The sequence below is a fragment of the Gigantopelta aegis genome, chromosome 10, assembly GCF_016097555.1.
Source record: "Gigantopelta aegis isolate Gae_Host chromosome 10, Gae_host_genome, whole genome shotgun sequence".
In the NCBI taxonomy this organism is placed as follows: Eukaryota; Metazoa; Mollusca; class Gastropoda; order Neomphalida; family Peltospiridae; genus Gigantopelta; species Gigantopelta aegis.
Window position 1 is genome coordinate 63,983,489 of NC_054708.1, and position 26,960 is coordinate 64,010,448.

At 37.3% G+C, this 26,960-nt stretch overlaps 1 protein-coding gene across 1 annotated transcript; it reads right to left on the minus strand.

The window, feature by feature from the left end:
• Positions 1-4,833: 4,833 nt before the first annotated feature.
• Positions 4,834-26,754, minus strand: LOC121384169. The gene is made up of 7 exons (XM_041514432.1): positions 26,631-26,754; positions 25,644-25,867; positions 23,093-23,201; positions 20,367-20,519; positions 11,154-11,201; positions 8,023-8,055; positions 4,834-5,121 (listed from the first exon to the last, which is right to left on the minus strand). The coding sequence occupies exons 2-7, from the start codon at positions 25,820-25,822 to the stop codon at positions 5,116-5,118; spliced, it is 528 nt and encodes a 175-aa protein (XP_041370366.1). The 5' UTR covers positions 25,823-25,867; positions 26,631-26,754; the 3' UTR covers positions 4,834-5,115.
• Positions 26,755-26,960: the final 206 nt, after the last annotated feature.

Consider the following 26,960-nt stretch of genomic DNA (forward strand, 5'->3'; position numbering starts at 1 on the left):
GGGGACTGTTCTGATCGGAATATTCCATCCTACTACAAAAATGTTTTGTTGTTTTTGTAAATAATTTAAGTTTGGTTTGATGTAAAAATAAAAAGAAACGTTTTTTGGAAATAACAAAAATATACTATTTTTGTGTGTAATTTAAAAAACAAGCCGCTCAGAAATAAATAACTTGTAGTAAATTCCATAGTATGAAAAAATGCGTTCCCCGTGGGACGCATTATAAACATATGCTTCTATTATCTATATGTGTTATTGTCACAAAATATTTTAAAGGGACATTCCTGAGTTTGCTGAAATGTTTTAAGATGTTATCGACTAATAAACTATTTCTACGATTAAACTTACATATTAAATATATTTTCTTGTTTAGAATATTAGTGGCTGTATATTAAACGTGCTTCTGATCGTTCTAATATTTGTATTAGGTTAATTTTTATTTTATTTCCTAAAAAATATTTTGGGCTTCTTACAAATATTAAGACGACCGGAAACACGTTGAATATACAGACACTGATATTCTAAACAAGTTTAATCGTAAAAATATTTTAATAGTTGGAAACATCTTATAATGCAGTAAACTCAGGAATGTCCCTTTAAAACTGCAGGTGTGTTTGTATGTTTAAATGAAATTATGATAATTAATGTGAGGTGAGATTGCAGCTTTGAAACAAAAAATCAAACATTTCCATGCAAGAAACTCGAAACAATCATGGTGTGTGGCAGCTTGCTAGATTCATATCCTATATTTAACACATGGTCAGTTATAACAAAACGCAATTTCATCAACTTAATTTTTAACTGTATCATTCTTTATTCTTAAAGCATAGGTGGGGACATTTATGATTCCAGGGACTGGCATGCATAAATCTCAGCTGAAACAACTGTGGCCATAGGCCATCTTCGAAGAAACCGGAACGCACTGGAAGTGGTTAGGGGACATAACTCTGCCTATTTTTTCTCTCGAATTTCTAATAAAGGCTATAGTATATCTCGCCTTTAGTGCCTCTAGACCAAGAAAGAAATGTTTTATTTAACGACGCATTCAACACATTTTATTTACGGTTATATGGCGTCAGACATATGGTTAAGGACCACACAGATTTTGAGAGGAAACCCGCTGTCACCACTACATGGGCTACTCTTTCCGATTAGCAGCAAGGAACTTTCATTTGCGCTTCCCACAGGCAGGATAGCACAAACCATGGCCTTTGTTGAACCAGTTATGGATCACTGGTCGGTGCAAGTGGTTTACACCTACCCATTGAGCCGTGCGGAGCACTCACTCAGGGTTTGGAGTCGGTATCTGGATTTAAAAATCCCATGCCTCGACTGGGATCCGAACCCAGTACCTACCAGCCTGTAGACCGAGGCCGGTGCGCCTGCCTCTAGACCAATGTTTGCAAAATGTTTGAGTTTCGACTATTAGTTGTCAATGCACTGACGCACGCACACATAACACACAAACTAAAATCGATTTTAGTTTGTGCGTGTATGTATACATGTGCATGTATATAAAACTAAATTTAAATCAGTATGTGTAGCTCATTTCTAATATGATATACTAGTAGTCAATAGTCTAAGGTAAAACTATATATAGCTGTAATAGATAAAATATCACAGACTTAAAGCCGCACACCCTAGTTCCATCCAGCGAAAATAAATTATAATTTGGTTAATCTACAAACCTGTAACACACTTAGATCACGTTTTTATCAAATGGAGTGAAAAAGCAGGTTTTATATCGATAAATACCATGGGAATCCCCATGTCCCAATTGCTTGAAATAATTTTGAAAGTTAGTATTCTGATGTCACCGGTAGAAGCACAACAATGCCTACGTCACGACAAATTTCACAGACTTGGGGTGCGTTCGTTTCACCTCTCCTGGACATGTTTCAACTGTTCTGTCCTGGTTGTATCCCCTCTCCAGATATCGTAAGACTTAGCAAAATTATTGGTTTTAAGGGTTTGTAACGTTTTGTATTGAGACACTTACTTGTCTGAACTTTATTGTTACTGAAAATGTTCACGAACTGTGAAGAAAAATCTCACAAATGAACAACAAATCGGATGTTGATTGCGCGAACCGTGCACGAGAAAACAAACCGAACCAAAATGATAACGGTCACGTGATATACCAACGTCTGTGACATTAAAAATAGATTGGACCTCGCTTGCTTAACGGTTTTTTCTCGACAACACGTTTTGTGGAAAAAAATGCAAAAAATGCATTTCGTGGTTTTACAAACATCAGGATTACCAAAAAGCACTTCAGGTGAATGGAAATGTGTATTCTAAATAATAAAATGTAAGTAAAGTGCAATTTTATTTGTGAAAAATGGGGTTTAATAGCGAAAAACAACGCCGTAATGGTTAACAAATAAACGTAACTAGGGTGTGTCCCTTTAACTATTATTCATTTTAAGAAACGATTTTCTTTTTAAATTTTCGGAATTAATTGTGGTGGAATAGTCAAAGACGTATCTTTATTGGATTTTTTTTTTTGTTAACGATGAAACAATCTTCGGAAAGGTTCCTTGAAGAGAAAAGGAACACTGAAGAGGAAAGGAACTTAGCCGACCAAAGAGATTTCAAAAGACATTGATCTCAGCCCACAGATGCAACATCACAATCTGTCAATTCCCTTGTACAAACACGAATATTAATGTCGCTAACCACTCAGAAACTGACGCCCGCCTAAATCAATGCAAACATATTCAGAATGGTCCCGATTCAGTACTTTAAAATATTGACACACTCGAATCTGCAATTGGATAAAGTGTAAGGATTCGGTCTCGAGGGTCGTATCTAGTTGGAGTGTGTATATCTATTCGAAAAAAAACCCGCCAGTTCCAAAAATAGCAGACTCCAAATAGCTCTGTTTGTTCACCGGTAATACATCAGTGGAACGCGTCATATATGGTAACTTATGACTTACAGCGAACAAATAGGGTTATTCTTTATTAACACTGGAGCACGCTATAAATCTTCGGCCATTAGGTATGTAAATACGCGCGGCAACTGTAACACATGAATTTTGTAGTAACTAAGGTTGACTGGATTTAACATACAGTTGAATGAGTGTTTAAGGTTAAAGTTTAAAGGGTTTTTTAATGACACTACTAGAGCACATTGACTTATTAATCATCGATTGTTGGATGTTAAACATTTGGCAATTTTAACATATAGTCATAGCGAGGAAACCTGCTACATTTTCCCGTTAGTAGCAAGGGATCTTTTACATACATCATCCAACAGACAGGATAGCACATACCGCGAGATTTGATATACTGGCTGGAACGAAATTAATTTAGTGTTCATACGGACACACACACACACACACACACACACACACACACACACACACACATAAATAAACAAATAAAAATGTCTTGACTGATGTCTTCAACTCTTTCTATAAGAATATGGCGGCAAATTCCATCCAGTTTGGAATCCGAATGCATTACAAAGACGTCTTTCCATCGTCACGTTTTTCAAAATATCGCGAAATCAAGATTGAACGTGTGAGGTGTTGGCATTGATATATATTCTTTTATAGCAATGTACCACATATATTATGTGTCGGTTTTTTATGTTACTGTTTACAAACTGTCAATTATGCTCACAGTAACTATCAAACTCACAGTAAATACAGATGCTCAGAGACACTTTTTCGGGGCAATTTAGTGTTGTATATTTTGGATAATGAATTTAAGAATAAATAAATTAAAATGTCATTAAAACGGGCACTTCGTATGAGATTTACCCCCCCCCCCCCCCCTTCTCCCAACACACAGCTCTGGATCCGCCATTGTAATTTCCTTTTTGTTATATTGTTGTTTTGTTGAGGGAGTTAAATATTTAAAAATTGTCAACTAGAGGGAGGTAAATATTTAAAAATTGTCAACTGGAGGTAGGTAAATATTTAAAACTTGTCAACTAGAGGGAGGTAAATAAATAAAACTTGTCAATTAGAGGGAGGTAAATATTTAAAACTTGTCAACTAAAGGAAGGTAAATATTTAAAACTTGTCAACTGAGGGAGGTAAATATTTAAAACTTGTCCACTGGAGGGATGTAAATATTTAAAACTTGTCCACTGGAGGGAGGTAAATATTTAAAACTTGTTAACTAGAGGGAGGTAAATATTTAAAACTTGTCAACTAGAGAGAGATAAGTATTTAAAACTTGTCAATTAGAGGGAGGTAAATATTTAAAACTTGTTAACTAGAGGGAGGTACATATTTAAAACTTGTTAACTGGAGGGAGGTAAATATTTAAAACTTGTCAATTAGAGGGAGGTAAATATTTAAAAATTGTCAACTAGAGGGAGGTAAATATTTAAAACTTGTCAACTAGAGGGAGGTAAATATTTAAAACTTGTCAATTAGAGGGAGGTAAATATTTAAAACTTGTTAGCTAGAGGGAGGTAAATATTTAAAACTTGTCAACTGGAGGAAGGTAAATATTTAAAACTTGTCAAATAGAGGGAGGTAAATATTTAAAACTTGTCAACTAAAGGAACGTAAATATTTCAAACTTGTCAACTAGAGGGAGGTAAATATTTAAAACTTGTTAACTAGAGGGAGGTAAATATTTAAAACGTGTTAACTAGAGGGAGGTAAATATTTAAAACGTGTTAACTAGAGGGAGGTAAATATTTAAAACTTGTTAACTAGAGGGAGGTAAATATTTAAAACGTGTTAACTAGAGGGAGGTAAATATTTAAAACGTGTCAACTAGATGATTTTTAACGATTTAATGGCCAACTTCAAATGAAGATTGCTAATGTTTGAAGATTGTTGGCAATAACAACATGTACCATATAACATATATTATAAATGCATTTATTTCACTCCAAACTTGAGAATATTTACGTCTCATTTTTTGTTTTTGCTACATGACCGCATCTGGCTGTAGTATTCGTCCGAACAGGTGATGCAGGATCCGATTCACACAGGCCGCCTATTCCAATGTACACCCATGTCCCAAATGGTCAATGCATAAAATCCAGACAGTTTTAGTTTCCTCCAATTGTTTGAAGTGAATCACAACATAATTATGTCACATTTAGGAACGAACTCTCACCCGGAGGTTAACCGTGTAGAGAGTTCTAGGCCTAAAAATAAATAAATAAATAAATAATAATAATAACAATAACAACAATATTAACAATAAAATAATTCCTATAAAAATCCTAAGCGTTTTTCCCCGATGTATTATTAATTTGTTTTTGTTTCAATTTTGTATTAATATGTACATGAAAAGAGTACATAGCCTACATATAATTTTATCTGGATGGTAGGGATGAATGTAGTAAAATATTTCTTTTTTTAAAATCCTGCCTAAGGTTTTGGGGGATGGAGGCAATTTGTAATTACGTGTATTCGTCAGTTAAAGTATACTCTTCAGAAAAGTACGGGCACCTGAAATATTAATGTTAATATCAACTATTAGACCGAACATACGTTTTGACCACAGACATCCTAGTAAATAACGTTCAGGTCTGTTTATCACACCAAAACACATTCCATAGTTTGCACACGCATCACGCAGTTGCCCCGTGCACGTGCGTCGGGTGTCATTCTCGATTTTGACCATTTCCAGGAAGGTCCATTAATCACTGTGGAACATTATTTCTGTCAATCTTTTTCATTCATACAGTTGTTATTGTTTTTTTTTTAGTCATTTTTATTGTTTGAATTTTTGATTTACTGATAAAATACGTCAACTTTTAAATTTCACTTCTGATCCCAATCGTCCTTCAAGATCGTTGGTGGTCATAAAACCTACTGTAATACTGAACTACCGGTTGTAATGTTTGCCCAATTAATTCACTATTATCATATAACCATTCCCCACAGCTAATATACCTTACAATTTTGGCAATTGTAAATTCTTATTAGAGTTCCCCTACTTTTTTTGAAGAGTATATATGTTAGCTTTAAATAATTTAAATATTGGTATTTACCAACATTTGCCATGATAAATTTTACTTTTAGAAAGCAGGAAATTTTAGAACATCAAGTTTTGAAATGTCTCTGTAGGAGTATGTGCCCAAACCCTTCTAGAATTGACGTAAACGCGCTATCAAGACAATTGAAACAGAGTTTTGCTCAATATTCGAATACAAAGTCCTACATAATATTATATAATAATTCGATTGTTGGTTATTAATATTAATAATATTTGCGATTGTAATGTTAACGAATTATTTGATTGGATCGTAAGTAATTATTTCATTTCATCCTACAATTTGGTACATGACTTGTGTTGTTCAGTGTATACACTTGTATACAAATGTACACATCGTGGGGGTGGGGGGGATGTATTTTTAAAATGTTGTATTTATCAGAATTTATAACGATGAATTTTACTTGTAGAATGCAGAAAATTTGGGTTTTGTTTTCCCAGGAGAGTATTCCACTGAACAACTCTGTTCCCTCGATCTCAATCAGCAAATGTTCACTTACTTTCGCCATGCCTGCATCCGCCTAACCATGCCTATATTTTATTATGTGTCAACATGTCTTGCCCTATGGTCCACTAGAGCACATTGATTAATTAATCATAGGCTATTGGATGTCAAGCATTTGGTACTTCCGACATAAAGTCTAGAGAGAAAACCCGCTACATGTTTCTCATTAGAAGTAATGGATCTTTTATATGCGTCAATTTGGGGGCGAGACGTAGCCCAGTGGTAAAGCGCTCGCTTGATGCGCGGTCGGTTTGAGATCGATCCCCGTCATTGGGCCCATTGGGCTATTTCTCGCTCTAGCCAGTGCACCACAACTGGTACATCAAAGGCCGTGGTATGTGCTAGCCTGTCTATGGGATGGTGCATATAAAAGATCCCTTGCTGCCAATCGAAAAGAGTAGCCCATGGAGTGGCGACAGCGGATTTCCTCCTTCAATATCTGTGTGGTCCTTAACCATATGTCTGACGCCATATAACAAATAAAATGTGTTGAGTGCGTCGTTAAATAAAACATTTCCTTCTTTTATATGCATCATCCCACAAACAGGATAGCACATACCACGGTTTTTAATATACCAGTCGTGGTGCACTGGCTGTAACAAGAGATAGCCCAATGGACCCACCGACGAAAATCGACCCTAGACCGACTGCACCTCAGGGAGGCCCTTTACCAATGGGCTTCGTCCCGCCCCCGACGTCATATACTCGTAAATTAAAATGTATTGAGCCCGTCTTTAAATAAAACATATCTTTCTTTCTTGGTTGTAATGGCAAATTGAAAGGCATCGGCAATAATAAAATTGTGATGAGTCTGCTTCAATATTCATTAAGATGTGGTCATAACCATAATTACTGGAAAGGACGAGGTAAGATATATATAGATAACTGACTTAAAAGAATTCTTGCCTCTCCTTCAACAACAGTTCAACCTTGGTAAAATTAAAACTCTGCTCATTTACCATTTCATAAAAAAAACAATTGGACAGGCTTCGAAAAATTATTCCTTATCCATGACCTAGCGACAGTAATACCACTGAATATCGTCAGAGCAGTATAATTCTCGACATTGCTGTGCAGTGATTGACAAAGCCGGAAATAGTTTCCACACGAAGAAAGAACGAATGAAAAAAAGAAAGAAAGAAAGAAAGAAAGATTGTTTCTGAATATGTAAAAAGATAAAAATCTATAATCCGTGTCATATTCTTAGAAATAAATTAGTTCCTAAAAAAAATTCAGATTTATTATTATTAAAAAAAAATAAAAAAATAAAAATAACGAAAAAACCCTAAAAAAAAAACACCACCACCACCACCACCACCACCACTAACAACAACAAATAAAGAAAGCCCCAGAAACTGCGCTATTATGGTTTATAAACTACAACTGCACTCTGCTTCTTCCACATTGTTACGGCTCTTCCTGTACTTCCATGTGTCAAAATGATGGCTGCTTGTAATGTAAATCGTAATGGAATACTTTGAAATTATTTGTACCATCCATCATGTGTAGTGGTCGTGATTTTTGCAATAGCCCAATACGTACCGTACTTTCAGCTCCGCTAGGAACACTCTTTTTCTGAAACAGAACAAAGCATGTATTCATAACATAGGACTAATAATTGCATATTTTATCACGATCGACTACATTTGCGTAATAGGATTTTTTAATTGTATGTATGCACGTATGTATGTATGTATGCATGTATGTACGTACGTACGTACGTATGAATGTATGTATGTATGTATGTATGTATGAATGTATGTTTGTATATATGTATGAATGTATGTGTGTGGCACTGGCTATATATGTATTTTTATATTTTGAATATCTTTATTGTATGTATGTCGGGTTTTGACTTAAACATACATATATTCAATGACGTACTGTGTACAGAGGATATTCAAATGTTTATGTGCCTTCACAAATTTCCTCATGCCGTTTTTAGATTTTGAACCTGTGGCACCCATCGCCCGCATGTTGGGCCGGAACGCTACCAATCAAATATTCAACTACGTTCCACAGGGGATAGAACGATCGTTTATCGCCTTCACATATTCGTCACCGATACCGAGACCCGACGCGGTGGCAAGGACCCATGGCTTGGCAACGTTTGGGCCGGACGCTACCAGATGTGGACCAACTACCTTCCACTGGCTATATATGTATTTTTATATTTTGAATATCTCTATTGTCGTATGTCGGTTTTGACTTGATATGTATGCGGTATGTAATGTATGTATGGTGTGTGTGTATGTATGTATGAAGTATACATGTAGTATGTATGTATGTACCTGTGTATGTATGTATGTATTTTTATATTTTGAATATCTCTATTGTATGTATGTCGGGTTTTGACTTAAACATACATATATTCAAATGATGCACTGGCACATGGGATATTAAAATCCTTTATTGCCTTCACAAATTTCCTCATGCCGTTACCGAGACCCGAACCTGTGGCACCCAATCGCCCGCAATTGTTGGGCCGGAACGCTACCAATCAGACCAACTACGTTCCACAAAAATAGAACGATCGTTAGTCGACCATATTCGTACCGGTCCAACAACCACGCGGTTCTAAGGCCCCATGGCTTGGCAACGTTTGACTTACATGCAGATGTATGTATGTATGTATGTATGTATGTGTATGTGTGTGTATGTATGAATGTATGAATGTATGTGTGTGTATGTATGTATGTATGTATGTATTTAAGAATGAATGAACGCACTGGCTCAAGAAATGTTTTTTAAACTAAAAAAAAAATGTTTTCTAATTTTGCCCCAGGGATTCGAAATTGATTTTAAATTGACCGTTCTGATATACAAACTATAAATGTTTTTCGGTCAGTCTTGTTTTAAATTTATTTGGCTATCAGCCGGATACGATGTATTTGTTTTTCGCGGTTCGCGCAATCAACATCCGATTTGTTGTCGTTTCTTGTCGTTCATTTGTGAGGTTTTTCTTTACAGTTCGTGCACATTTTCATTAACAATAAAGTTCAGACAAGTAAGTATCTCAATACAAAACGTTACAAACCCTTAAAACCAATAAGTCTTACGATATCTGGAGAGGAGAGAACAGTTGGAACATGCCCAGGAGAGGTGAAAGGAACGCACCCCAAGTCTGTGTGCACTCTGGGAAATTTGTCGTGACATAGGCATTTCTGTGCTTAGAGCGACATCTACCAGTGACATCAGAATACTAACTTTCAAAATTATTTCAAGTAATTGAGTCACGGGGATTCCCATGGTATTTATCGATATAAAACCTTCTTTTTAACTCCATTTTATAAAAACCTGATCTAAGTGTGCTACAAGTTTGTAGATTAACCAGAATTATAATTAATTTTCGCGGGCTGAAACTAGGGTGTGCGACTTTAATAGCTCAAAAAAATTCCTAAATTCTTGTTTAGAATGTGGCCAAATGATAAGCATATCGTCGAGATATCTGAGATACAAAAGAGGTGTTTTACTCGATTTCTTTAAAGCAGCCTCTTCCCATTCGGCGACATAGACTGATGCAAAGTTTGGACTAAAACCACAACCACACACTTGCTGATACATTTCTCCATCAAACTCAAAATCATTTCCTTTTAGGCTTAATTCTAACAGCTCAATAATGTTCTTATCTGGTCTGTTTGGATCTGGGTACTTATCAAATGCTCTCTTAACTGAATCAATGCCCGCATCAATACCTATGTTGGTGTACATGGAGTCAATATCAAGGGTAACCAAGAATGAATCTTTTGGGATTTTGGTTTTTGATAATTTTGATAGAAGATCTTCAGTGTTTTTCACAAAACTTGCATATCTATTTGCAATTGGTTTTAAGTGAAAGTCTATGTATTCTGAAATATTGTACGATTCTGATCCACAGTCTGAAATGATTGGACGACCGGGTGGTGTGTTAATATCGGTCCATGTATCGACTGGCTTGTGGGTTTTTGGAAGTAGATAAAATTTCCGGGTTTGTGATTGTGACCTGGCTTCTAAATATTTTACTTGTTTTTTATTAATATGTCCCTGATCTTTTAGACATTGATTAATTGCATTGAACTTTTTACAATTTTTAGGCCAAATAACTTTGTTTAATTTTTTGTAGTACTTTGAATGATTAAGCTGTCGATGGGCTTCCCGAATATAGTTCTCCCTTGATAAAATGACAGTGACTGACTGCAGGTTTTATAACAATTTTGCCGTTTTTGCGTAGTTTGGTGAGAGCACGACGTTCTATGACATAAAGATTTTGCTGATTTGTGTAAACTGTCATATCACCCACTTTTTCCACTATCCTTTTATGAGCTTTAATGATTTCAGGATCTACACTAGAGTTTGGGGGTAACCAGCCGGAGTTTTCCGTGAAAGGGCTTTTTTCTCCAGTTGAACGCCGAAAATAGTCGGCTAGTTTTATTTTGTGGTCAAAAACTGCCGTATCCATTACACCATTGTCAAGTTTAGCCTCTAAGCCTGTTTTTTTTTTTTTGGGGGGGGGGGGGGGGACAAAATTCAAACCCCTGTCCAGTAATGATTTTTCAGCGGATGTTAGAAGGTTAGTGTCACCAGTTAGGTTAACAATGTTAGTTCCTAGTCCTAAATCAGGGTGGACATTACCCTTTCCCGACATTACCCTTACCCTGTATCGACAGTTAGTACAGACCAAGTAAAATACATACCTTGAGTAGAGAATTCATCAGACTGGAGGTTCCCACAAAACGTTTTTCCTGAAACAAAACGTCAAATGTAATAACGATTTGAGAATCATGTGAAAAACTCAAACATCTATCTACATATACGTATTGTATATTAACCCCCGCGCATGCTGTAACCTCGCCGTGGTGCAGGGGTGTAACATTGTTTTTGAGAATGGCTAATACAGCACAAATCCCCTTGTTTTCTTCGAGATACAATTGAAATTTCGAGTAAAACTCAGTATCTATCTGTGGTATTTGTATTTTTGCACAGTTCTTTACACTGTTTTTATTTAAATCTTGAATTTTTATATTGATGTTGATCGTCACTTTATTTGTTTGCATTACCATAGTTTGACACTCAATAGCCGGTGTATTTTTCGTGCTGGGGTGTCGTTAAACATTCATTCATTACTGTATATTAATGACTATATCATACATAATTCTAACTGTTTAACTATCAAGTTCGCTAACGACGCATCGGTTGTCAGCTTGCTTACCAAATCGAAAGATTCATACAAATCTGATATTAGTCTCTTCACTATTTGGTATACCGAAAACTATCTGTTTTTGAACACGAAGAAAACAAAAGAGAGGATTACTGATTTTAGAACCAAGACATATAAAAATCAATGACGACCACGTTGAGGGGCAGAACGTAGCCCAGTGGTAAAGCGCTCGCCTGATACGCGGTGACTCAAGGATCGATACCCGTCTGTGGGCTCAATGGGCTATTTCTCGTTCTAGCCAGTGCGCTACGACTGGTATATCATAGGCCGTGGTATATGCTATCATATCTGTGGGATGGTGCACATAAATATCACTTGCTACTAATGGGGAAAATATAGCGGGGTTTTCTCTCTACGGCTATATATCACAAATACCAAATGTTTGACATCCAAAAGCCGATGGTTAATAAATCAAACTTACAATATATCACAGAAACGTCGAGAAAATGTTGTGTTTGATGGCTCAAAGGACTTTATTTTATCACGCAGGCCCGTACACCGGGGGGGGGGGGGGGGGGGGGGGGGGGGGGGAGGGGTGCGTACGCATAGTCTGCCGAGGTCCGTCCGTGGATGAGTAAAAAAAAAGAAAAAATAGTCCGACGATGTGACAAATTTACTTCCCAGAATGCAGGAAAATGCATCTCCTGCATTATAGATTTTTTTAAAATCCCCCCCCCCCCCCCCCCCCCCCCCCATATACATTTCTGCGTACGGGCCTGTCACGATAAATAAAAATTAACGAAAAGCAAGAAACCATTATCTTATTAATTATCGTATGGAATGGACTGGTTGGCTATTCTTGTAACTGATACTGTTGTTTCTCTTTTAGTATCTACGTCGGGAGGGGGAAGAAACAACAAAAAAACAAAAACAGCAATGGATAAATAGAGGATCGCTGATGGCGTAAAATACTATCTCTTTGAGTATAAAGATAGTTATTTCTATTTAACTGTAAGCAGAGAGCAACATCCAGAAAATTGCCAATTACTGCTGCGGATCAAGACGCCAACGTCACAAGAAAGGGGTTGCGAGCGTCTGAAGTTACGTAATTACAGCAGTTCCAGTAACGATTATTGGGGTAAGTATGTGTGTGTACGTGTGTGTGTGTGAGAGAGAGAGAGAGAGAGAGAGAGAGAGAGAGAGAGAGAGAGAGAGAGAGAGAGAGATATACATAATATATATATATATAGTGAAACCTCTCAAAACTGGACCCTCTGTAAACCGAGACGGATTTCCCTCAAAACTGGACATTTTAAATTGGTTCTAAGAGTGTCCAATGTCCGGTTTAGAGGGGTTTCACTGTGTGTGTGTGTGTGTGTGTGTGTGTGTGTGTGTGTGTGAGAGAGAGAGAGAGAGAGAGAGAGAGAGAGAGAGAGAGAGAGAGAGAGAGAGAGAGAGTATCATAACACACTAAATTTAGGTTTTGACATATTGATATATTATAATTTTTTGTCTATAATGTAAAAATCCATCTTTGTTATAGACCTAGAGATGGAAGACATAGCCTACACGCTATGTACTTTACTGAGAGCACGTTTTCATTGCATGTTTGCAATGTACTCAACTGAGAACACAGTTTCGCAATCTTTATGCAATCTTGTAAGTAACTGAGTACATATTTTCACTACCCATATGCAGAACCGTATTTGTGCACAGGTCGGTCAAGCCCAGGCCTAGGGTGCCAAACTTTAGTGGGCGGCAAAATATTGAAAACATTTTTTTCTTTTTTCTTTTTTTTTCCCTTTTCCTTTTTTTTTCCCTTTTTTTTTTTTTTTTTTTTTTGGTATGCTGTAAGTAAGTAGTAGAATGTACTCTTTATTCTAGACTCCCCCACCTCCACCACCCACCCTCCTACATACCGCTCATGTCCATCCGCATATCCCTAAGTAGGTTCCCGAAGTAATCGAGTCAGTCATTATATTCTACTACGTATTCGGCTTCAGGTAAGACCTATCATTCTTTGAAGTCGAGAGTTTTTACTCGTCCCAAACAGTGCCCAGACGAGACCTAACAGCTGAGCGAAACGTTCCTTGAGACATTTTTGCTCAGCTGTTAGCTCATAACAATTTCACTACACACGATGAGCTAAGTGCTGAGCTAGTTTGCATACGATTATGACAATGACGTATCTCTGACGTAATTTTCATGTTCCCATTGGTCAGTTGGTAAATTCAGCTCACAAAATTGCTCGTACACTAGAGTTACCACTAGAGCGTAACGTCATGGTGCGTAGAGAGGTTGTCGCACTGGCGTAGGAAGCGGGGGCAAGAGGGCATGTGCCACACACACACACACACACGCACACACACACACACAGACCTTTCTTTTCTTGATACAGTAGCATCAGCGATGGTGTGTGTGTGTCTGTGTGTGTGTGTGTGTGTACGCCTTTCTACCCCACTGTGTCGTATAGATTATGACGTCGATGTTGTTTTTTCTCGTCCTAACCAGTGCCTACTGATTCTTAGATAGTTGGTTATGCAGTGGAAGCCAAACTTCGAGTCCAACCGTCTAACAATTGTGTGATGTCACTTGCCATTGCAAAATAATGGCAGTATTGACCTTAGTGGACAGGGCGCTCTGTTGTGTAAATATGAAGTCGAGGGTCTTTTTCCGGTATCAACCAGTCCCCAAAGATGTTTAGATCGTGTTAATTCTGTGAGCCAAACTTCGATTCCACACATCTAGCAATTGTGTCTGTGGGTATAGCGCGATGTCGTGTAGAATATGATGTCAAGAGTCTTCTCTTTTTTTCTCGTCCAAACCAGTGCCCAACGATTCTTAGATGATCGTTTATGCTGTGGCAGCTAAACTTCGCTTCCAAGCGTCTAACGTCATTTGTCATTGTAACATAATGGCAACATTGAGCTTAGTGGGTAGGGTGCGTTGTTGTGTAAGATAAGAAGTGGATTTTTTTTGGTTCTCGTCCCAAACGATTCCTAGTTCGTTCTTTATGCTTTGGGAGCTAAACGTCGCTTCCAAGCGACTAACAATTGTGTGACGTCATTTGTCATTGTAACATGATGGCAATATTGAACTTTGTGGGTAGGGCGCAATGTTGTGTAGGATATGAAGTCGAGGGTCTTTTTCTGGTCCCAACTAGTGCCCAACGATTCTTAGATCGTTTTTTTTTTATTCTTTGGGAACTAAACATCGCTTCTAAGCGTCTAACAATTTGATGATATCATTTGTCATTGAAACATAATGGCAATATTGAGCGTAGTGGGTAGGGTGCGATGTCGTGTAGGATATGTGTGTGTGTGTGGGGGGGGGGGGGGGTGTTTGTTGTCCCAACCAGTGTCCAAGATCGTGTTTATGATGTGTGAAGCAAACTTCGCTTCCAGGCATCTAACAATTACGTGACATCATTGTAACATGATGGCAATGATGAGTTTTGTGGGTATAGCGCGATGTCGTGTAGAATATGATGTGTGTGTGTGGGGGGGGGGGGGGGGGGGTCTTTTTTCTCTCGTCCCAACCTGTGCCCAACGATTTTTAGATGGTTGTTTAAGCTGTGGGAGCCAAACTTTGCTTTGAAGCTATGCTCAATATTGCCACGGTTTCAATGACAAATGACGTCATCAAATTCTTAGTCGCTTGGAAGCGAAGTTTAGCTCCCAGGGCATAAAATACGAACTAGAAATCGTTTCGAACTGGTTGGGACCACAAAAATCAATCTACTTCATATCTTTATAACAACGCGCGCTCTACCCACTAAGCTGAATAGGCCTAGTGTCATTATGTTACAATGACAAATGACGTCATCCAATTGTTAGACGGTTGGAATTGTTGTTTGGCTCCCACTGCATAAACAAACAAATAAACAAACAAACAAAAAACCCAAAACAACGTTCTAAGAATCGTGGGGCACTGTTTGGGACATAAAAAGACGCTCGACTTCATATCCTACACGAAAACGCACTCTACCCACTAAGATTAATATTGTCTTTATGTTACAATGACAAATGACGTCATCCAATTGTTAGACGCTTGGTAGCGACGTTTGGCTCCCACGGCATAAACAGCGATCTAAGAATTATTACGCAGTGGTTAGAGAACGATGTGTGTAGGATCGTATTAATGCTGTCGGTGCCAAATTTCGCTTCCAAGCGTCTAACAATGGCGTGACGTCATTTTATCCTGCAACCACCGTTTCTATTGACAGAATATTATGTATGATAGATAAAGCAAAGCCATATCCTGCTAGTAGTTTTTGACACGCATGGCTACATTACAAAATCGCTCATTTGACCTGTAGGTCATCGTACAATGTGGCTGAAAAAAAAAAAAAAAACCCAGAAATAATAGCTTTTCCCCTTAATTTGTATGGTCTGCAGGATAAAGATAATAACTAGTTAATGACGTCGGATATCTGTTTTATCCTGTTCAGGCCGAATGAGAAAATTCTCATTCTTACCTTCACAGGATTAAGCAGATATCCGACGTCATTAACTAGTTATTCTCTATGTAACATGAATTCAATATTGAGCTTTGTGGGCAGAGCGCGATGTCGTGTAGAATATAATGTCAAGGGTCTTCTTTTTTCTCGTCCCAACCAGTGCCCAACGATTCCTAGATGATTGCTTATCCTGTGGCAGCCATACGTCGCTTCCAAACGTCTAACAATTGGATAATGTCATTTGTCATTGTAACATATTGGCAACATTGAGCTTAGTGGGTAGGGCGCTTTGTCGTGTAAGATATGAAGATTGATTTTTCCCCCGTCCCAACCAGTGTGAAACGATTCCTAGTTCGTTCTCTATACTCTCGGAGCTAAACTTCGCTTCCAAGCGTCTAACAATCACGTGACGTCATTTGTCATTGTAACATAATGGCAATATTGAACTTTGTGGGTAGGACACGTTGTCGTGTAGAATATGAAGTCGAGGATCTTTCTCTGGTCCCAACCAGATCCCAACGATTTTAGATCGTGTTTATGCTGTGGGTGACAAACTTCGATTCCAAGCATCTAACAATTACGAGACGTCATTGTAACATGATGGCAATATTGAAATTTGTGGGTAAACCGCGATGTCTTGTAGAATATGATGCCAAGGAGTTTTTTTCTTGTCCAAACCAGTGCCCAACGATTTTAAGAACTTTTTTCTTTCTTTTTTTCTTTTTGTTGTTGTTGTTTTATTGTTGTTGGTGGTGGGGTTTTTTTTATGCAGTCGAAGCCAAACTGCACTTCCAAGCGTCCAACAATTGGATGACGTCGTTTGTCATTGTAACATATTGGCAATATTGAGCTTTGTGGATAGGGCGCGTTGTTCTGTAAGATATAAAGTGGATTGATTTTTGTGGTCCAAACCAGTTTGAAACGATTTCTAGTTCGCTGTTTATGCTGCGGTAGCCACACTTCGCTTTGGAGCATTTAAGAATTGCATGACGTCATTTATCATTGTAACATAAAGACAGTCTTCATCTTAGTGGGTAAGGCGAGTTGTATAGGTTATGAAGTTGACGGTCTTCTTCTGGTCCCAACCAGCGCCTAACGATTCTTAGATCGGTTTTTTTATGCAGTGGGAGCTAAACTTCGCTTCCAAGCCTCTAACAATTGCGTGATATCATTTATCGTTGTAAAATAATGGCAATATTGAGCTTGGTGCGAAGGGTGCGTTTTCGCGTAGGATGTGAAGTAGAGGGTCTTTTTCTGGTCCTAACCAATGCCCCACGATTCTTAGATCGTTGTTAATGCTGTGCGAGCCAAACTTCGATTTCAAGCATCTAACAGTTGTGTGACGTCACTTGTCATTGTAACATGATGGCCATATTGAGCTTTGTGGGTATAGCGCGATGTCGTGTAGAATATGATATCGTTGTTTTTGTTTTTGGTTGGGGTTTGTTTTGGGGTTTTGGGTTTTTTTTTTTTTTTTTTTTGTGTGTTTTTTTTTTTTGGGGGGGGGGTTGTTGTTGTTTTGTTGTTGTTTTTTGTTTGTTTTTTAATGTTCAGGGAGCTAAACTTTGCTTCCAAAATTCTAACAATTCGATGACGTCATTTGTCACTGAAACACAATGGTTTGTTTTTCCCATTACCATAGTTTGACACCCAATAGCCGATGTATTTTTCGTGCTGGGGTGTCGTTAAACATTCATTCATTTGAAACACAATGGCAATATTGAGCTTAGTGGGTAGGGTGCGTTGTTCTGTAAGATATGAAGTGGGTTGGTTTTGTGTGGTCCCAAACAGTTCGAAACGATTCCTAGTTCGTATTTTATGCTCATGGGTTTCAAGCGTCTAACAATTGCGTGATGTCATTTGTCATCGTAACATAAGGGTAATATTAAGTTTGATGGGCAGGGAGCTTTGTCGTGTAGGATATGAAGTTGAGGGTCTTTTTCCGGTCCCAACTAGTGCCTAATGATTCTTAGATCGGTTTTTTTTTTTATGCAGTGGGAGCAAACGTCGAGTAATGACAATAGTGTTAGCTTAGCGGACAGGGCGAGTCAACTCGTGTAAGATATGAAGTGAATTGACTTTTTCTCGTTCCAACCAGTTCAAAACGATTCCTAGTTCCTTGTTTATTCTCTAGGAGCTAAACTTTGCTTCCAAACATCTAACAATTGGATGACGGCATTTGTCATTGTAACATATTATTAAGGACAATATCTTAGTGGATTGGGTACCCAGAGGGGGCAAAACACGTTTTTTCTCGAAAAAATTACCCGACATGCTGTAATAGGTTTGCCATCTAAAAAAATATCTACATATATCTAGGACCACAACATACGTGGAAAACCTTGCCAACAAACTACCGGACATCTGTAGGTCGTTGTTAAATAGGATGCCCCTCTTGGAAATTCGCGCAGTGTGTTTCCGTTTGTCTAGTAGTCGGTCTCTTGTTTGTTCACTTTTTGGAAAGTGTTTACTTTATATTTGAAGCTGATTCGAAATTGATTTGTTCCAAGGATGCTGGTGGTTGTGAGGAAAGAAGCTGGGTATTGTTTCCAAACAAAGAGGCTGTTCAAATTGAGAAGCAGCAAGGGATCTTTCCCTACAGACATAATAGTACATACCACAACCTGTAAGGGACCAGTTGTGAGATAGATACTGGTCGACTATGTGAAATGAGCGTCATATAATATACTCTTCAAAAAAGGTTGGGACACTCTAATAAGAATTTACAATTGCCAAAATTGTAAGGTATATTAGCTGTGGGGAATGGTTATATGATAATAGTGAATTAATTGGGCAAACATTACAACCGGTAGTTCAGTATTACAGTAGGTTTTATGACAACCAAAGATCTTGAAGGACGATTGGGGTCAGAAGTGAAATTTGAAAATTGACGGGGTGTTTTTTTTATCAGTAAATCGCAAATTCAAACAATAAAAATTACTAAAAATAAAACAATAACAACTGTATGATCAACAGAATGGAAAAGATTGACAGAAATAATGTTCCACAGTGATTAATGGACCTTCCTGGAAATTGTCAAAATCGAGAATGACACCCCACGCACGTGTACGGGGCAACTGCGTGATGCATGTGCAAATTATGGAATGTGTTTCGGTGTGTTGATAAAGAGACCTGAACGTTCTTTACTAGGATGTCTATGGTCAAAACGTATGTTTGGTCTAACAGTTGATATTAACATTAATATTTCAGGCCCCCTACTTTTTTTGAAGAGTATATAAGATTACTTATTTATTTATTTATTTATTAGTTCCCTACAGGTCCAACTGGAGTGAATTATATACTCAAAGACAGGGTTCGTAGTCGTCTTTAAATTCTTTGAAAGTCTTTGAATTGTAATAAAAATCTTTAAAATTCTTTAAATTCAAAGCCAAAGCAATGATGATATGTTTTTACAGCTGCATACACTCGATATTTTCCAGTTACAAGGTTTAAACTGTCATGATGCAACGTAAACGAACTGATTTGGTATTTTTATCGCATTCTATTGTCTTTGACCGCTGTGTAAAAGTCTTTGAAAGTCTTTGAAAATGGCATGTAAACGTCTTTGAATTTGTTTGGTCTTTAAGGCTATGAACCCTGCAAGAGGCAGATAGCTATAATCAGAATTTTTGGTAAGGATGGTTTCATAGATTTCGTTTCTGTCCAGTCTATCTATATTTCTGTCCGTCTGCCCCGCATGTAGTTTTCTGAACTTGTTTTTTGCAATGCCTCAAAATATTGATCTGAATTTTTATATATATGGCTTTATCATGTACTGTTACGCCATAGCGTTTTACTCATGTTTAACAGTGTTACTTTCATGAGAATTTATTCAAGAGCTATAACTCTGTCAAAAATGGAATTTATTCATGTTTTACAGAGTTGTGATCCTTGAAATTAAGTGCCCGGTAGTAGTAATCTCGGAATGCTGGTTCTTTGTTTATTTGTTTGTTTATTTGTTTGTTTGTTTGTTTGTTTCAATCGGAACCTCATACACCACCTTCAAGCAAACCTCAATCCGGCATTACCCACCTCTACAACATTACGTATATAATCAATTCTAGACACTCGTAATAAGATTACCTACTATTGTGACCAGTCTATTTGTCAGTAAATGTAACAATAGAAGAATATTCTAACTTTGAGCAAATTGGTATGTCTTCTGTCGGTCATATGAGTCTTGCCTTTGAAATATGGACTTCCAATCGCTTGCTAGTGATTCGGAGCTAACACCCTATTACGTCACGCACAGGGGCCGGCATCTTTATGAGAAGGGTCTATAGCCTTTACCTTGTGTGTCTTAACGTCGTTATCTTTTATCGCCACTTTCTTTTTCCTGTTTCGTTTCTTGTTCACCATCGGGTCAATGCCTTGTTTCTCTAATCGCAGAATTCTCTCTCGTTCAGCCCTCGCCAGTCTTTCCTCTTTCTTAGACTCCAATTTCTGCAGACAAAACGATAGAACGATTCATTAACTACTTTTCGTGTTTAGAATATCTGTTACCATATACATGTACTAGTATCCAATATGTTTCTCTTCGTACTAACGCGTGTCAGAACTTAACTCGATTTTAGCTTCCTATTAATAAAAAAAAAAGTATCTCAAATATTAGGAAAATCAAAACTACTCAGGATATACCAGTATTGAAATTCTAAGCAAGAATATGTAATTAATAATTTCATTGCTTATTGTAAGCGAACAGAGAGTAGTGAATATGTAGATTTAGCTGTAAACATGGAACAATGGCAACAAGGCCAGGACAGTTCCTTTAAAGCTACTAGGTGGCACGTACCTCTCCCAGTACCGAACCCGATCCAGAGTGAGTGTATAGCTAGGTGTGGGGAGGTGTCAGACTGCAACAACAACTTCAAAATAATTCCTACTGGCGTGCCCCAAGGATCTGTTCTAGGCCCTATGCTATTTTTAATATATATTAACGATATAGTAAGTGGAATAGAATCAAACATACGATTATTCGCTGACGATACTTCTACATATACTAGAGTGGATGAACCACAAACTGCTAGCAATATTTTAAACTCTGACCTAAAACGTATAAACAACTGGTCCAAAACGTGGCTTTAAATTTAGCCCTGCCAAAACTAAAACTATTACTGTCACACAGAAAACGTCTAGCTTGGTTAAGCCCACCTTGTATCTCAATAATAATAATAAACATTTGGGACTGGTTTTTCAACAGTCTGGTGAATGGCGACTTCACGTGCAAACTGTTATTGATAAAACGTGTAAACTGACAAGATGTCTCCGCTCGCTTAAATATAGCCTATGTAGGAAACTTTTGGCATTTTATCCTTCCTCTCTTTGATTACGCTGATATAATTTGGGATAATTGTACATTGCATCTATCTCAGCAGCTTGAAAATATTCACCTAGATGCTCTTCGCACAATTTGTAGTGCTGTTTGTGGAACGTCTCATCAATCATTATATAAAGAAACTGGCTTCATACCTTTATCAGAGAGAAGAAAATGCCACAAATTATGTATGATGTATCTACTTTGTAAATGTATGGCTCCAGCTTATTTGTCCGAACAATTGCCTAAACCAGTTGCAGAACATTCTCGATACCAATTGCGTGATGTCGATCACTTACACGGATATAGAAGTCGAACAAAATTATTTTCTGATTCCTTCTTCCCTTCAGGAGTTAAATTATGGGACAAACAACCGATGAATACTAGAAATTATTCATCCATAAGTTGCTTAAAAAAAATCTTTTAAATGCAAGTAAAATTAAAATTCCATCATATTTCTACACGTGTGAGGGGCGATCTAAAATATTACACTGTCGTCTTCGCCTAAATATTAGCGACCTTTAAACGGACATCAATTTGAACGCTTTATCTCAGACAATCCAGTCTGTCTGTAGCCATCCTATTGAGAATTTTTAACATTTCTTACTACAATGTCCAATTTATGACAGACAACGTAGACAATTTCTGTTTGCCTATTCTAACCTAAACTACAAAACACTTTTACTTGGAAACTCAAATTCCGGTGATCAAGAAAATGCTGAGATGTTCAAAATGATTCAGTTTATAGTTACAAGCAAACGCTTTGACAATTTCTGACAACTCTCTCTCTCTCTCTCTCTCTCTCTCTCTCTCTCTCTCTCTCTCTCTCTCTCTCTCTCTCTCTCTCTCTCTCTCTCTCTCTCTCACACACACACACACACACAAACATCCCTACCTACAATTTTCACTTCGTGTTTATCTGTCTACTTGGTGTTTTAAATTTATTTTATTATTTTGTCTGCCATGTAAAATTTGTAATTGCCAAATGTAGGGAGAGACCTTAATATAGGCATCGCCTGTTGGTAAATCCCCAACATTAATACAAACGTGAATAAATATTGTTTAAAAAAAATTAAATCTTTATTCTGAACTCTAAAATGTTTGTTTTGTTTAACGATGTCACTAGAGCATATTGAGTAATTAATTATCGGCTACTGAATGTGAAACATTAGGTAATTCTGACATTGTTTCCATATGTAACAAGAGATCTTCCTCACAGACAGGGCAACACATACCACGCATTTTGAAATATAAGTCGTGGGGCACTGGTTGGAACCCCCCCCAAAATGCGCCCACCGAATCTAAATCTTGCCGCGACTGATCACTGACAAATAACTAGAATAGCTACAAAAATAAATTAGAATGGAACTAATTTGAAACAAACCTTACATAAGCGTTAGAAGATGGCAGTTACTGGGTGTGAGAATGGGAGCACATATACATTATATTGCTTTATATTCAGAATTGTCGTCTTGGCAAGCCATGGTAGCATTTCGTTTAACTACTTCATTTCGAAATGCAGTAGTTAGACGAAATTGTACCTTGGCTTGCGAAGATGCAGAATTGTTGGCTGCAATGCTCCCTGACCCCTGTCTTCTGCTCCCTAATCCCTGCCCTCTGCTCCCTGACCCCTGCCCTCTGCGCCATCCCCCCTAGCTCCCGACACCTATGCCATATTATTACTCGATCGACAGTAACTTACCTCGACCTCTTGCTGAATGGCCTTATGAAACTGTTCATCCCACTCCCTGTCGTTGAAGCGTATCACATCTGAACCCATCAGTCGACGAAGATCATTTTGGAACTTTGGGCTAAATTAGAAATTGGACGGATGAAGAAAGAAAGAAAGAAAGAAAGAAAGAAAGGAAGTTTAAGAATTAAAGGTTTGTTCTGTATAACGATACCGCTAAAGCACATTGATTTAATATTAATCATCAGCTGATGAATGTCAAACATTTGGTAATTTTTGACTATTAGAGGAAACCCGCTACATTTTTCCATTACGGTAAAGGATCTTTGTTATGCACTTTCCCACAGATTGGACAGCACATACCATGGCATGTGGTATACCAGTCATTTCGCACCGATTGGGACGGGGCAAAAACAATCAAACAATGGGTCCACTGAGATTGAAAGTGAGAAACAAATAAACAAAGACTAAGATTTTTATCATTTGAATTTGCTTTATTTTTTAACAATCCTTTTTAACGACTTTAAAACTATATGTCAATATATTATTGGTATTTGTAAATTCAATACTTTTCTGATCGTCCAAATCTTGTACGTATGAATACAAATATATATATATATATATATATATAAAATAAAATGAGATTTGAGCAGCTTCAAATAATAGGACGATCTTAGAAGAAAACGTATTTAATACGTACTTTAAGGTTCTACTAGTCGATAACATCGATATATTTTATTAATACTGGCAACAAGCTCACGATAATCTCTTTCAAGTCTCTTTAAAGTACTTGCTTATACATTATGTATTTACTTTTAAACTACTGATGGGAATCTGTTGGAATTTCATCATCAATCATCGGTTTGCACCAAACAAGAGTTTGAATTTTAAGATCCATGCACGTATTGACCCTACAAAATGGCTAATTTGACCTTAAATATTATTTAATATCTTATTTCTTTATGAACATAATATGAAAACAAACACCAGCCTCAACATATTGACATCAATTCCATCATCTAAACTGGAGGAACAGTTACAATTAACATTTCCCCACAGAATCGATTATGGATTTTTATAACCGATCATCACATCGGTAGAACCAAACCGATCAATGTTCGATTACAATCGACATCAGTCATTACTTTTAATCGTCTTGTTCAGCCTGTTTTAAAAACAAATATGTGGGGAAGGGGATCAATTGGTTCTAACCCCCATATCCTTCACCGCTTTAAATATGATGATTTAACTATTATGCCACTACGTCAGTTAAACGGTATCCTCTCTGCATCTTCGTATCTTTCCGTTTCGTCTTCAAAACCATGTATGTTGTGGAAAATATACTTAAATCTTCAAAGTGTTTAACATAATAATTTATTACTGGTATTTTTATTTCAGGCCCGTGGGAACCCATCTTCATAAATCAAGGCTAATATTCGTTCCTCGTATTCATCCTTGATACATGTCTTCAAGAAATCGTGCCACAAAATGCTTAAATTTCATTGGATGCGATGAGATCTGATTGCAACGAATCGCAACGCTCCTTATAGATTCCCTTGTTATGTAAACTCCATGTTGGCGGGCGAACACTGATATTGCTTTCAAGATTGTCACATGTTACCGATGCTGTGATTGGTCAGCGATGTCATCGTGTAAGGGACATAATCGGTGTTACAAATTTTCTTCCAATAGAGGGCGCTAGTAGTGGATATCAGTAATCTTGACTACATGTATCAAGGCTGAATACGAGGAACGAATATTAGCCTTGATTTATGAAGATGGTGGGAACCGGGTGGCCTGATAAATTGGCCCTAGAGGAATCGTCAGCGGAAGACACACCACTTCTCCCGCCATTTGAGCACCAGTTAAAATCTGTGTGTTTGTGTGTGTGTGTGTGTGTGTGTGTGTGTGTGTGTGCATCAAAAGTTAGGGCTTAACGTTTTTTTGTTTTCTGAACGCTGGACAGCTTTCAGTGTCAAATTGCCATTGGAATGTTTTTATTCGATGACTATGAATGCATACGTCAATTATGGAGTGTCACACAAGTACGTTTGTTTAAATGTCAATAAACCTAGTGCCGTGACCTCGATTAATTTACATCTAATTTGCAAAGTTATAAAAAATTTAAAGTATGTGATCTTAAAAATATCACATACTTTGATTGCACTGAAAATGTAAGATATTATATGATATATATATATATATATATATATATATATATATATATATATATATATATATATATATATTGATCGTTCTAATATTTGTATTAGGTTGAATTTCATTTTATTTCTTAAAATATATTTTTTCGTACGTACGAATATTAAGAAGACCAGAAACACATTGAAAAAACAGACACCGATATTCTAAACAAGAAAATATATTTAATATGTTTAATCCTAGAAATATTTTATTAGTCGGAAACATCTTACAATGCAGCAAACTCAGGATTGTCCCTTTAAAGGTAAGCGCATTCGAGGCTACTTAGAGGTAAACATTTCTTAACAGTATACGGGCCTGCGTAGTGTGACTGTCGGACGGACGGACGGACAGACGTACTCACCCGAGATGGTCAGTGGAAATCTCCACGATTGACTGCTTCGCATATTTATCTCTTGTTTCTTTCACATTAATTTCGTTCAAAAGTTTTTTCACGAGCTCATCACGCTCATGTGCAACCCTATCCAACTGACTTGAACTGCCCTGGGCAGTCTTGGTTTGGGTTTTGCTGTACGTATTCATCAGAAACAGACACTCAGATCACTGATTCACTTCTTTTATTTTTACCTGCAATGAGAAGAACAATTTTCGATACAAAATAAAATACTTTAAATAACGGATGGGAGAGGGAGAGAGAGGAGGAGAGAGAGGAGGAAAAGAGTGAGAAGTGAATGGGGGAGAGAGTAGGACGGAGACGAGAGAGAGAGAGAGAGAGAGAGAGAGAGAGAGAGAGAGAGAGAGAGAGAGAGATCAGAGAGAGAGAGAGAGAGAGAGAGAGAGAGAGAGAGATCAGAGAGAGAGAGAGAGATCAGATAGAGAGGGGGAGAGGGGGAAAATACTAAGTATCCTTATCTACGTACAACTGTTCAGTAATTATCACAACATACTAGTATATCATCACGGTAACCATAACAGATGTGCGTGTGTGTGAATGTCTCCTTGCATGTATGTATGTATGTATGTATGTATTTATGTATGAATATCTATATATTGTATGTATGTCGAGGTTGACTGTTACATACATAGATATTAACGTACTGGCACAGGGGATAATTAAATCCATTCTGGCCTCACAATGTATGTATGTATGTATGTATGTATGTATGTATGTATGCACGTACGTATGCGAGTGTAGTTGCGTGTAGGTATTTATGTATGAATGTATGCATGTAGACCTATATTCGTACATATTCTTGAGCGTATGTTTGGCATGGTTATTTGCGTGTACGTGTATATATTAGTCGAGTACGTGTTTACGTACTGTGTCTGCATATTAACAGTAATCAATAAATAATAACATATTATAAATACTGTACTGTACTAGTAATACCTCACAAATGGCGTCGTTTAACTTTCCATACACTGTCCAAATGTGTGTAAATCCGAACTTGTAATTATAAAACAAAGATGGCGTAGTGGACTTCATAAACCAAACAGTAATGTGCTGTTAAGACAGGCGAGTGGAAATGATACAGTAAATCTGTCGAGAGGTTACTTGGTGGTTATTTCAGCGTGTTTACAAAAGGGCACCTTGTATGACAACATCCTGCTTAAAAGAGTTTTTCGTCATAATATATGTACGTTTTCTGCACACAACCTTATGTATTTTAACCTCTTTATAGAGGCCACCTGTTCGTAAAAAAAGAGCAAGTTATTTAAG